The sequence below is a fragment of the Lissotriton helveticus genome, chromosome 2_1 (genome assembly GCF_964261635.1).
Source record: "Lissotriton helveticus chromosome 2_1, aLisHel1.1, whole genome shotgun sequence".
Classification (NCBI taxonomy): Eukaryota; Metazoa; Chordata; class Amphibia; order Caudata; family Salamandridae; genus Lissotriton; species Lissotriton helveticus.
The window spans coordinates 26,494,879-26,507,382 of NC_136059.1; the positions used below are offsets into that span (position 1 = coordinate 26,494,879).

General features: G+C 44.8%; 1 protein-coding gene across 1 annotated transcript in view; it reads right to left on the reverse strand.

Annotated features, from left to right (window-relative positions):
* The window catches only part of LOC144820040 (vomeronasal type-2 receptor 26-like), a 195,959-nt gene extending 188,172 nt beyond the window's left edge, over positions 1-7,787 (reverse strand). Inside the window, exon 1 of the mRNA XM_078677695.1 lies at positions 7,371-7,787. Coding sequence (XP_078533821.1) covers positions 7,371-7,787 — 417 coding nt within the window. The remainder of the gene's footprint in view (positions 1-7,370) is intronic.
* Positions 7,788-12,504: the final 4,717 nt, after the last annotated feature.

Consider the following 12,504-nt stretch of genomic DNA (forward strand, 5'->3'; position numbering starts at 1 on the left):
TTCACTATTCTAGTGAGCACCTTGCACCAGTCCAAACAACCCTTATGGTGATGGTTGTAAAGTCAACCTTATATACCAGCTATCCTAGTGGTAGCATGGACAGAGTAGTCTTAGGCTAAACTCAAGAGGGCATGTGAAGCAAGCTGTTTTACCATATGTAACCCCTTTAATACCAAGTGAAAGGACACCACACAGGTTATATAAAATATATATATATATTTATTACTAAAAACAATCCTCTGACCTCTTTATGAGGTCAGAGGCACAAGCACATAACAAGTTACTCAATTAACACACAATAAGCTGCACAATATACAGTAATGCCCTAGGGGCACTTCGAACCACATACTAAAATAGTGGTATAAGAACCACATCACGAACAAAGGATAGGCCTAGGGCCTAGGGCCTAGCTGGGGCTACACTGCACTACCAAAGGATAGGAAGTGGGAGGCCCACGGGATGCGTGTGCAGTGTCTTTACACACATGCGAGTTACCATAGAGTTAGAATGGGAACGAAAGAATTAGAAAGTAGTTCTTTTAGGGCACTTCCGACTGGACTAGGAATAAACTATGTAAAACTAGTACACTAGGATAGTCAATCTTCAAAGGAGTACCGAAGTACCCATGTTACCTCACCCACAGGAAGCGGGTGCATAGGTCCCAAAGTGTGTCGGGTTTCGTCGTTGATTCCTATGGAACCTTGGAGAAAGATGCTGCAGGTGACCAGGAGAGGAGTGTCCGGTTGGATCCAAGGGTGGATCGAGGATGAAGAGTACCTGAAAGCAGAGGGGACAGAGTCTGGGACACTAGCCAGTGACCAGGAAGGAACCAGGCGATGTCGGGAAGCAATCAGGTGATGTTGCGAAGCTTGTCTCCACTGCCACGTGGACCAGGAGAATTCGACGACAACCAGGAGCTGGCCACGGACTGTCCCACAAAGGGTCTCGATGTCGGTGGTGTCGGCTTCTGCATTGGAGTCAACAAGCCTTGGCAAAGGCAACCCATGCTGGATTCAAAGAAGGATTCTGGTTCAGACCAGCAAGGTCTGAGGGGCTTCTCCATTTCAGGGAAGCAGGGGCCAGTCTGGAGCAACCAGACCAGCATTGGAAATTCAAAGGTTCATCATCACAGAAGCCACTAGCTAACGGGCAAGTGACCAGACAGATGCGTCAAGCAGGAAAATGCAGAAGGGCCCCACGCTGAACTCGTGGAGTGTGAAGGGCTGATCTTCAGTGCAGTTGGTGCTCGGGCTTGGGCTTCCCAATCCCCAATGCACAACTTCGAGGGTGCCTCAGAAGTTGCACGGAAAGCAATTCGCTGGCTTTCCAAGATGGCCGGTCCCACGTCTCGCGTTGCCTCCACGGGTCTCAGCTTTGCTGTGGCTGTGGATCGGGCTGAAGGAAGCCTGGAAGTCTGGGTCTTGTCAGGCTCTGTGTTCGGGCTCCGAACAACGACAAAGTAAACCGTTGATCGCTTGATGGTGCCTGCTTGCACAGGGTGGTCACTCCTTGAACACAAGGGAGATTCTTCAGTCGTCTTCTTGCAAAGTAGATCATAGAAGGGCCAGAGTTTCATTTCAGAGTTTCAGTCAGGATAATCTAAAGTCTTTAGACTCAGCTCCTACCTATATACCAAATTTAGGGGCTGGATTACCTGCTAGGTCCTTCCTATGTGTGGGACCCAGGAAGGGGGTGGTTACACCCCTTTCCCTTTGTCCAGTTTCGCGCCAGAGCTGGGGCTGGAGTGCCCCAGCACCGGTTTGAATTGGACTATGCGTTGGACACCTTGTGTGCCCCAGGCAGTGTCTCATTTCATTTAGCCCTTCCTGCCTCAATACACTGTGGCCTGTCTGGGGTGGTGCTAGCACCTCCCCAGACAGAAAACCTATTATCCAAGCCTCCCTCGCTGGAAGGGCTCCCAGCAGCAGGAGGTCAGACTTGTGTCTGTGGCAGCAGCATCCATTTTGTGATGCTGAGGCTCTGCTTAACTTTAACCGGGATTAGTAGGAACCACATGTCTTCGCCCTCTAGAAGGGTGGAATGCTACCCCCGTCAACAGAACTGGCGAGGGATTAGTATTCCAAAGCGTATGATACCTTACACGACATGTTTTGATAAATCCAAACCAAAGTTAGCAATAACCGCGAGGATTATAATGCACTTAAGAGTATATGGTGTGGCTATATCATAGAACAGCTATAAGGACATGGTTCCGAAAGCTGCAGACAGGCTCAGCTCATGCTAGAGCCTCATCTCAAATAAAACCATGCACTCTGCCTTCAGGGTTGTTAAGACCTGCCATAGGAGTGACTTATAGGTGCATATGTGTCTATATATAATGGTAGGTATAGGAATACTATACCTAAGCAAGGGGTGATTACACGACTTTGCCCCAGCTGAGTGATCAGCCAGTTGTGTCAGTTTGGATGGCCAATCAAGGGTGGCAAAAGATATGCTGCAGCCCCTGGTAGGTCTTGGATGCACCTATGCCCTGGGTACCTATGGTACACTATACAGGGGCTGATAAGGTGACCCAATCCCAATTGGTGATGTACCTAAAGTACATGGTGTTAAATTTAGAGAGAGAACAGCAGGGCTGTGGGTCTGATTAGCAGGCCCACATCCATATTAATTGGAAAACCAGTGAAGCAAAAAGAAAAACGTGGGGTGACCATAGGAAAGCAGACACTACTCTCCTACAGCCTCCACCTGTAGATCTATCAAGAAGTTCTTCTCGAACCTCTCGATGAATAGAAACCAAACTATCAGTTAATTGTGCCAAATAGTCATTCATTAGGACACAAGGTACATCATATACAGAACTTGGTTTAGGAACTCCCCAGAAATTCATTGGTCTCCCAAACACAATCTCATAGGGAGTGAGACCTGTTTGAGAATGCGGCACTGATCTGATAGACAACAATGCCAGTGGCAATGCATCTGGCCAAGTCAAAGATGTAGAAGCCTGTATCTTCGCTAATTTGAACTTCAGAGTAGCATTGTATCTTTCCACCAATCCTGCTGATTGCGGGTGATACACCGCATGAAACTTCTATTTGATCCCTAATACTTTTAGTACATACTTGATAACTTCTCCAATGAAATGAGGTCCGTTATCACTCCACAAAAGTCTACAAACGCATCTTTGCCGTAGTGATAGCAGTATTGTCCTTTGTGGGGTACGCCTCAATCCATTTACTAAAGGCACATACCACCACCAAGACATACTTCAAATGATGGCAGCGCTCAAGCTGAATATAATCCATCTGCAAAACCTCAAAAGGTACAGTTGCTGTAGCAAAACCTCCTGCAGGAGTTTGTGTCCCTTTTCCAGGATTGTATTGCAGACAAATCAGACAGGATTGTACTACTCTCTTAGCTGTGCTAGCAATTTCTGGATGCTCCCAAACTTGCGAAAGCAATTTTGTTATCGCTGAAGCTCCAAAATGTGTTAGCCCATGTGCCATCTGAACCATAGGTTGTACAAAAGCTATGGGCAACTTCCATTTATCCATCTGCTTATTTCGCCAACAACCTTCATCATCCAACTCTCCACTTCTAGACCATTGCTCGTGTTCTTTCTCAGAAGCGGCTTTCTGTATCTCTAATACTTCTTGCCTAGCATCGTGCCACCGTTCAGCTTGTGACTTCACTACATACATGGAAGTAGTGCTTCTCTGCATCGCAGTCTCACGTGCCACACGATCTACAAAGGCATTACCTTGTCCCACCTTATCTGTTACTTTCTTGTGGGAGCTACACTTTACAATAGCTATTCTCTTTGGGTATGTTAATGCAGTCAAAAGATTATGCACTAGTTCTCTGTGCATTATCTGCATCCCATGTGATGTAAGAAAGCCTCTTTCCTTCCAGAGCAGGCCAAAATCATGTGCCACTCCAAAAACATAGCGGCTATCGGTATAAATGTTCACACAAAAATCAGTACTAAGCTCACATGCTCGTGTTAAAGCTATTAGTTCCGCTGCTTGAGTTGACTTCTGTGGTATGCGAGCTGTCTCCACTATCGTGTGAAGTGCGGTGATTGCATACGCGGCTGAAGTTGTACCATCTGGCAACTTCAAACAAGACCCATCAACCCACAGTTCTCCATCTACTTCTGGAAGGGGCATATCTTGCAAATCAATACGACCCTTTGCCTGTTCTTCAGTCAACAATATACAATTGTGTGTTTCTTGAGCCTCGGGCTGCGTCACCGGAAATGGCAACAACTTGGCTGGGTTTAGTGTTGCACATCTCTTCAATGTAATGTGAGGAGCTAACAGCGTCAGCTCATATCCTGTCAGACGAGCACTAGTTAAATGCTGCGTCTTTGTCTGATTCAAAAGGGCATCAACCGCATTGGGTACCAAAACCAACAGCTTATGTGACAAAACTATCTCTGCACTCTGGCGTATTGACATAGCTGTTGCTGCAACTGAGCGAAAACATCCAGGCAACGCTCGAGTAACAGGATCAAGCACTGCTGAAAATATGCACAAGGACGTTGCTTATCGCCATGTGTCTGTACTAAAACTGACAATGCACATCCATCTCTCTCATGTACGTACAGTGTAAAGGGCTTCATGTAATCTGGAGTACCTAATATTGGTGCTGAACAAAGGGCTTGTCGTAACTGCCGAAAAGCATTTTCACATTCATCTGTCCAAGGAAGAGGTATTGAAGTATCTTTTGTCAAAAGTGCCAACAGAGGTTTAACAATGTATGAAAACCCTAATATCCATTGCCTACAAAAAGACATAAGACCAAGAAATGCACACACTTATTTCTGTGTAGAAGGTACTGGTGTGTCTAAAATTGCCTGAATACGATCTGATGTGAGTGCACGTCCCTCCTTAGACAAAAGGTGACCTAAATAGGTTACCTTTGGTCTACAATATTGCAATTTCTTTTGCGATACTTTATGATGATGTGAAGCAAGGAAAGAAAGCAAAGATAAAGTGCATTTTTCACATTGCTCAGGGGTATCGGCTGCCAACAAAATATCATCGACATATTGTATGAGCGCCACACCTTCAGGCAGAGCAAAAGAATCAAGTTGTCTTTTCAATGCTTGGCTTTAGATACAAGGACTCTCAGTATAGCCTTGAGAAACTCTACAAAATCTATACGATCGATTATTCAAAGTGAAACCGAACAGATATCGGCTATCAGGATGAATAGGGATTGAATAGAAAGCGTTCTTCAAATCTACAACAGAGAACGTAGTTGCCGTTGGGGGAATCAAAGTGAGAGGTGTCGTAATGTCAGAAACCACAGGGTATTGTGACACTACGATCTTATTTACTTCTCGTAAATTGATTATAAATCGATACATTCTAGTGTCAGTATCTTTTTTCAGAATAGGGAGAATCGGACTGTTACAAACATTAAATGGAACCTCCTCAACAACCCCAACTTCAATGAGATCCTGTACAATTCGTGTGAGTGCTTCCTCATCCTCCTGTGAAATTCTATATTGGGGCAAACATGGCAATACAGCTCCCTCCTTAACTTTGATATGTACCGGTGGGATAACCATCTGTCCCACATCGGTATCTGAAGTGGCCCATAAAGTATTGGGAGTGAAGCTAACGCAGTATCCTCCTGAACAAGACAAGCTCTTTCCATCACAGGGTAATTATCATTCAGATGTAAATGTAAATGTGCTGGATTTGTAAAGCGCACGGCTGCCCGTAAGCGTCACGGCGCTTGCTTAGGGAACCCGTCCTGGTATTCCCCTGTGAGAAACCCCGGCAGGGTGTCCACAAGGTGAAAGCCAGGCATCCCGCCGCGAGGGGCCGTAGTGGAGATTAAGCAAGCTATTGCCCAGAGTCGCAGAGTGTGACCCCGTGAGTTGAGTAGGCACCAGAGCGAGAATTGTTGAGTCCATGGAATTTTTTGAGCCCGAGACCCGTCGAGGCGGGGAATCGAACCCTGGTCCACGGTCGATCTCAGCTTCCGGGTCTGCCGCCTCTAACCACTGAGCCACGCTTCTCCACCAAAATCACCCGTACTCCTTCAGGGGAACATCGTATCGTAGCTCTGAAATACTTGAGCATATCAAGACCCACAATATTATCTGGTGTATTTGGGGAGAGCAAAAACGGACATGGAGCACTGAATTTATCAACACACAATGCAAGTGGTTGTGACAATGGGCTAAGGGAAAGGTGTTCCATCGAAACCTATCGATGTAATCGTTAAGCCAGACAGGGGAGCCCTTGGAACCAATTGTTTAGACAGAGCGCTACAAGTAGCTCCTGTATCAACCAGAAACTGATCAGTAGAACCCAAAACATGTGCTGTAACATAAGGACCCCTCTGATCTACTGGAACTTCAACTGATTCCTTACCCCATCCTAGGCAATCCTATGCATAAGCAAAATCATGTAAATCAGGCTGCACATAATCAGACATTTGATATTGGTTACGTCTGTCAAAACTATTAAACCCATTCTGTGCTCTTGCATTAGAATCAAACCTAGCGCGATCGTTTGTGTTTCCCCTGGGCCCTGAATATCCCGCACGATTTCTCATTTGCCCCCGACCACATGTAAACTGCTGTGAGCCCAATGCTGGACACTCAGCTGCCCAATGCCCAAAGTTCCTACAATACGGACATTGATCAATAGACAAATTCGAGCGAGCGTAGGAAGAACCATAAGATCCACCTCCACCTCTATCATTACCTCTAGAAGGCGGACCATAAACTTGAGCTAACATAACCTTAGTTTTTAATTCCTTAGATTTCTTATCCTCACTACCTTTCGCTTCTAATTCCTGACGCTCATAATATTGAGCCATCGTCAAGAGAGATGCCAGCAAAGAGGTAGTCCAAGAGCTTTCACTAGCTTTTAAATGACTAGCCAATCCTGGTAATAAATTTGCGACATATTTATCTACAAACAAATGTCGACCTGTATCGTCCGTTAGCGACTGGCCACTAAAATCATGAAAAACTTCTTCAAAGCGCATAAAGAAATCAGAAACCGATTCATCTGCCTTTTGCTTACACGACGCTAAAACAGTCCAATCAATCTTTTTAGGGGGAATAATCGTATTCAACTTGGTTAATATCGCAGCAGGAAGATCTAGTGTCACAGCTTTTGTGCAGGCTCCCTATCCTTATCCTCTTGTTCTATATCTCCCCATAGCACCCCATAAACTGCACGATCATCAACTTTACGCACTGTCCTCCACATATCTGGCGGCAATATCAACCCAAAAAATAGGTCAATATCAGACAGAGTCATAGTACAAGAGTTAATAGCGCCTTCAACTTCCTCATAGAAAGCGGCTGGATTTTTACGTGGATCGGGTGGTGATGTTTTAAGTGCCATTAAATCTGCCCTATTCCAGGGAGTATATACCCAATTATGAATAAAATAGCCCTTAGCATCAACAGAGCTTTTATCATCGCTTGTACCCATTCGCTTAGGAGGAACATACAAAGGCGTGGCCTCCCGCATAGGATTTGCATGAACTATCATAGGCTTATCTGTTTCGAAAATAGATGATTGCGCCCCGCCGGTCGAAGACGTCCGTGCAGCTGCGTCTGTTTTCTTTTTCTCCTCTCGCAAATGGATAGCGTCATTTCGTAGTTCAAACAACGTCTTGATCGTAGCAGCCACCTGGGAGAGAGTAAAAAGACCATCACGCATTTGTTTAAAATCAGCTGCTATATCATCAGGTTCTATACTGCCAGAATATTTCCGAAACAGCTCAATAACTTCTGCAGCAAATGACTCAGTAAAATATAGCTTCTCCCTTTCCTGCCATCTTTGCATATTATCTAAAATGTTAGAAAGAGAGACAGTGCAATGAAGTGCTTTACGAGCGGCCTGTCTAAGTTCAGATGCACGATCAGCAGGCAACATAGAGCTTGTGGCTCGTTTCTCTTGTTCCGAGTCGGGGTCTGTATCCTCATCAAGTGGGGCAGACGGAACGGCATACGGAGGTGGAGGACAATCTAGTAACAAAAAATCATCTTGCAGTTTATTAAGGACAGGATAGAGAGGTTGTCGCACAGCGTATTGGCCAGATATCTGTAATCGTTTTTTGAGGCTGTTTGCGAGGTCCCAATAAGAAATCTCGCAAGTCAGCACCTTCTTTAAGTAAAGTCAAGTGTTGCTTAATTTCAGGTAGTGTGAATTTCTGTAGCCCTTCTAGGCATAGTTTTCCTACACTGTATGTTGTTATTATCCCTGGATGTTGTCTCTGGGAATATCTTGGGTCTGGCCTGTTCTGTTTGAACCCCTGTGTTTTGTTCAGGAATCTATCTTGACAGTTATTAGTGTCTGTGGGCCAGATCAACCATTTTCTCCAATCAGGATTAGTTCTGTTTTGGTGTAAAATATGGGATACGTCTATCTCCACATCTGTAGTGCTATTACTATCAGGTATGGGCTTTGGAATAGACGGTTTGTTTAAGTCTTTTATCCTGGCTAGGCCAAGACAGGTTGTTTGTTGAATGGTGTCATTCAGGAATATTATCTGTTCTGGGACCATGCAGGCTCTGAATAATGATTCTAAACCTTGTACCTGCCAGTCTTTTGTACCCCAGATGGTTTTTGTTTCAATTTTGTTTTTCCAAAATTCAAAACCAAATCTAGACAATGTTTCATAAAATTTTGCAAAATATATCAGTTTAGTATTTGTCAAAATGTTTTTCATTCCTGTCTTATTTACAATCTTAAAATAAAACGCTTCTGGATCAGTGTGATTAAACCCTGAGAAGTATGGGAATTTCTCATAAAATGTTTTTGAGCTGCCTTTTGGCGATGTTGGACAATGTTCCCATTGATTATAAGTAAAAACATTTCTAGGATTCGCAGATTTATGCAAATAGTGGTGACCATAATGATTAGAGCAATACATTTCTTCATAATCTGATGAACCTTCTAAATAATTATGTTCTGTAAATTCTGCTGACATTTCTAAATCTGACATCATACTATTAATCAATACAAAGTCCTAATCATCAGAGAAAGTGCTAGGTGATACAAAGTCACATAGAGAAACCTTGAACTGGTGTGGATATTTCAAGAGTTCAACCGGGCCATAAATGTCGTAATCAGTAGCATCCCATGCTACACCACCAGGTATAGGAATGGCTGTGATTTTTACTGATGATAGTTCTCTTTTTTCAACATGAGAGGATCTGTGAGGCTTTAGAACCAAGTTGATGTTCTGACTTGCTGTGTCCATTGTACTGTATTTTCCATCAATAAATCTTCCCAAGCTTAAAACCAAAATGAGCCAGAGTAGGAGGAAAAGTACACCTAACACAATCCACAATTCAATCCATGGTGAAATCAGATATGTTTCTCCAAGTTGATGAAAGAGTTCAGTTATTTTTTCTTTGAAAGTTTTATTTGCTGGATTTTCTTCATGTTCACTTGGATCTTCAGAAAAGTCATCGAAATTGATTAAATAGCCAGATGCAGTTCTGTCAATTGTTGGAATTGCTTCAGAATTTGTATTAATCTTTGCAGTTGCTTCTTCTTTTTTCATATTAGTATAGTCAGAGGCTACATCATTGTAAACAGGTTTTTCTTGATGAATTGTTGCAATTTGAGTTTCAAGAGGCACAAGTTCCAAGGCTTTGATGCATAGTCCTTCTTTATTCACTGCAGGTTTATCAAATTTGATTAGTCTCTCAGTTTGAACCTCTTGATTTGTAGCAAGGTTTGGTCTTCTGCTACATCTTGGGAGTCCACTGGGCCTACTACTTATTATTGGCCACATGATTGTCGTTTTACCAGGTCGATTGATACAACTCTGTTCTCCTTTTTTCCAGCAAGGGGTGGTAGTACTACTGATCTTGTTCCCCTGATTGCCAAGACAGGTACTGCTTTCCTGTAAGAAGGCCCAAATTCCTTCTTTACCGCGATCTTTTCTCTGACCAGATCCCCAATCTTTAGAATCCAGACAGGTCTTGCTGGGACAGGTGGTGTTTCTTCAGTGGCCGTTGGCTTTTGCTTTGTGTTACTCAGACTTCTTCTGTCTCATTTAAGTCCTGTAAAACAGCCAAACGATCTTTGATATCAAAGGTTTTTTGTTCCACCACTGAAGTCTGACTATCGAGATCTCTGATGATCATTCTAGTATCAAACAAAAGTTCATAGGGAGTTATTCCACCCAGAGAATGTCTTGACAGATTATTAGGACTATGTTGGACACTTATTAGATGTTTGACCCACCCATCACCCGAACCTAATACCCTTGCGGTTATATATTGCTTTATGTCACGTTTTTTTCTCTCCACTACTGCATTTCCCTCAGGATGGAATGGACTAGAGTACCACAATGCAATGCCCAGGCTGGTGATGGCCTCTTTTTAAGCTCGAGAGCTAAACACAGGACCCTGGTCAGAATGTAGCATGCCAATTGCGTATGTGCCGATAAAGACTCGCAAATCTTTTATAACAGTTCTGGCGTCAGCCGAGTGCTGGGGCTACATCCAAATCAATCTTGTGCAGGAATCCACTGTGACCATGATATATTTGTAGTTGCCATCCCTTTATAAGGGACCACAGTGGTCCAGGTAAACACATGCTAATGGTTTATCTGAGATTAGAAGGGGCTTCTGTGCAGGTCGTTTCACTGTTGATACCTTCATTTTTTGGCATATTTCACATTCTAAAACATAGTTTCTAGTCTGTTTTCTCATACGTGGCCACCAATATCTCTGTTTTAATAACGATAATGTGGCGGAAACACCTGCATGTGCAGAAGCGAGCCCTTCATGTGCTGCTAAGATTAGTCCTAACCTATGTTCCATGTTTGGAATTGCCCTATCCCCCACTCCAGGGATTACAGCAAAAGGAACATTATTTGCATCAGTTTTGTATGAGTACTTTACCGGAAAGCCTTTCGGGAGTGTCTTACCACAGTTTTTTACTGAAGCACTGACAGCTTGCATTATCTCGCTGTCTATTTTTGTTTTTGACCGGGTAATGGCAGCTACGGAAGCCGTTTGCACAGCTGTCGTCGCGGCCTCATCAGCCAATGAATTCCCTACAACGTGAACGCCATCACGTTGATGACTCAGTGTATGGATCACGTGAGTCTTTTGTAGTTCTTTCTGTAAAAGAACTACTTGTTCCCAAAGCATTTTATGCTTGATTGTGCCTCCTTTTGCGTCTTTGAAACCATTTTGAACCCAGTTCTGCAAGTATTCATTGTAAGACTGGACGCAATAATATGAATCGCACACTATTAGTGTGGGGAATTCGCGATCGGTATTCTCAAGCGTCATCTTGAAAGCCTGTAGTTCAGCTCGCTGAGCTGCACAGTCTCCAAGTGATTGAGTTTTAGTGACCATTGATAAAAATTTACCTTCGTGCCAACGACCTTTAAGAATCCCGCACGCAGCACTATAAGATTGTTTACCCTCAACTGCGGGGTGTGCTGATCCATCAGTATATATTATACAGCCGTAGTGTTCTAGAGGCATGATTTTAGTCGGCAGAGGACATTCGTATTCATATTGGAGAAGTTCTTGCGTTTTTAAGTTAGGATCAAATTCGTATACTACGTCTGGTGCAGCAAGAGAATTAACCCATTGTATCATCTCGGATTTAAAGCTTTAGCATTCGGAATGCTGGCTCTTGTTACTGCCTCTAGGGCAGGTACCTGTGTAATCAATCAATCAATCAAGGCATTTGTAAAGCGCGCTACTCACCCGGAGGGTCTCAAGGCGCTTGGGGGGTGTCCGCTACCGCTCGAAAAGCCAGGTCTTGAGTTGCTTCCTGAAGGAGAGGTGGTCTTGGGTCAGGCGGAGGTGGCTGGGGAGGGAGTTCCACGTCTTGGCCGCCAGGTAGGAGAAGGATCTTCCTCCCGCTTTGGCTCTTCGGATGCGGGGAACGGTGGCGAGGGCGTGGCTGGTCGATCGTAGCTGGCGGGTTGGAGTGTAGAAGGCCAGGCGGTCGTTGAGGTATCTGGGGCCTTGGTTGTGTAGAGATTTGTGTGCGTGGGTGAGGAGTCGGAACGTGATTCTCTTGCTGACGGGGAGCCAGTGCAGGTCTCTCAGGTGTCCGGCAATGTGGCTGTGTCGGGGGATGTCCAGGATGAGTCGTGCTGAGGCGTTCTGAATACGCTGGAGTCTCTTCTGGAGTTTGGCTGTGGTTCCGGCGTAGAGGGAGTTCCCGTAGTCCAGTCGGCTGGTGACGAGTGCCTGGGTGACCGTCTTCCTGGTTTCGGTGGGGATCCACCGGAAGATCTTCCGTAGCATGCATAGGATGTTAAAGCAGGACGAGGAGACGGCGTTGACTTGTCTGGTCATCGAGAGGGAGGAGTCCAGGATGAAGCCCAGGTTGCGTGCGTGGTCCGTTGGTTTGGGTGCGCTGCCCAGGGCACGGGGCCACCAGGAGTCGTCCCAGGCGGTGGGTGATGATCTCAGGATGAGGACTTCCATCTTATTTGAGTTCAGTTTCAGGCGGCTGCTCATCATCCACTCGGCTACGTCTTTCATCCCTTCGTGTAGGTTGGTTCTGGCGGTTG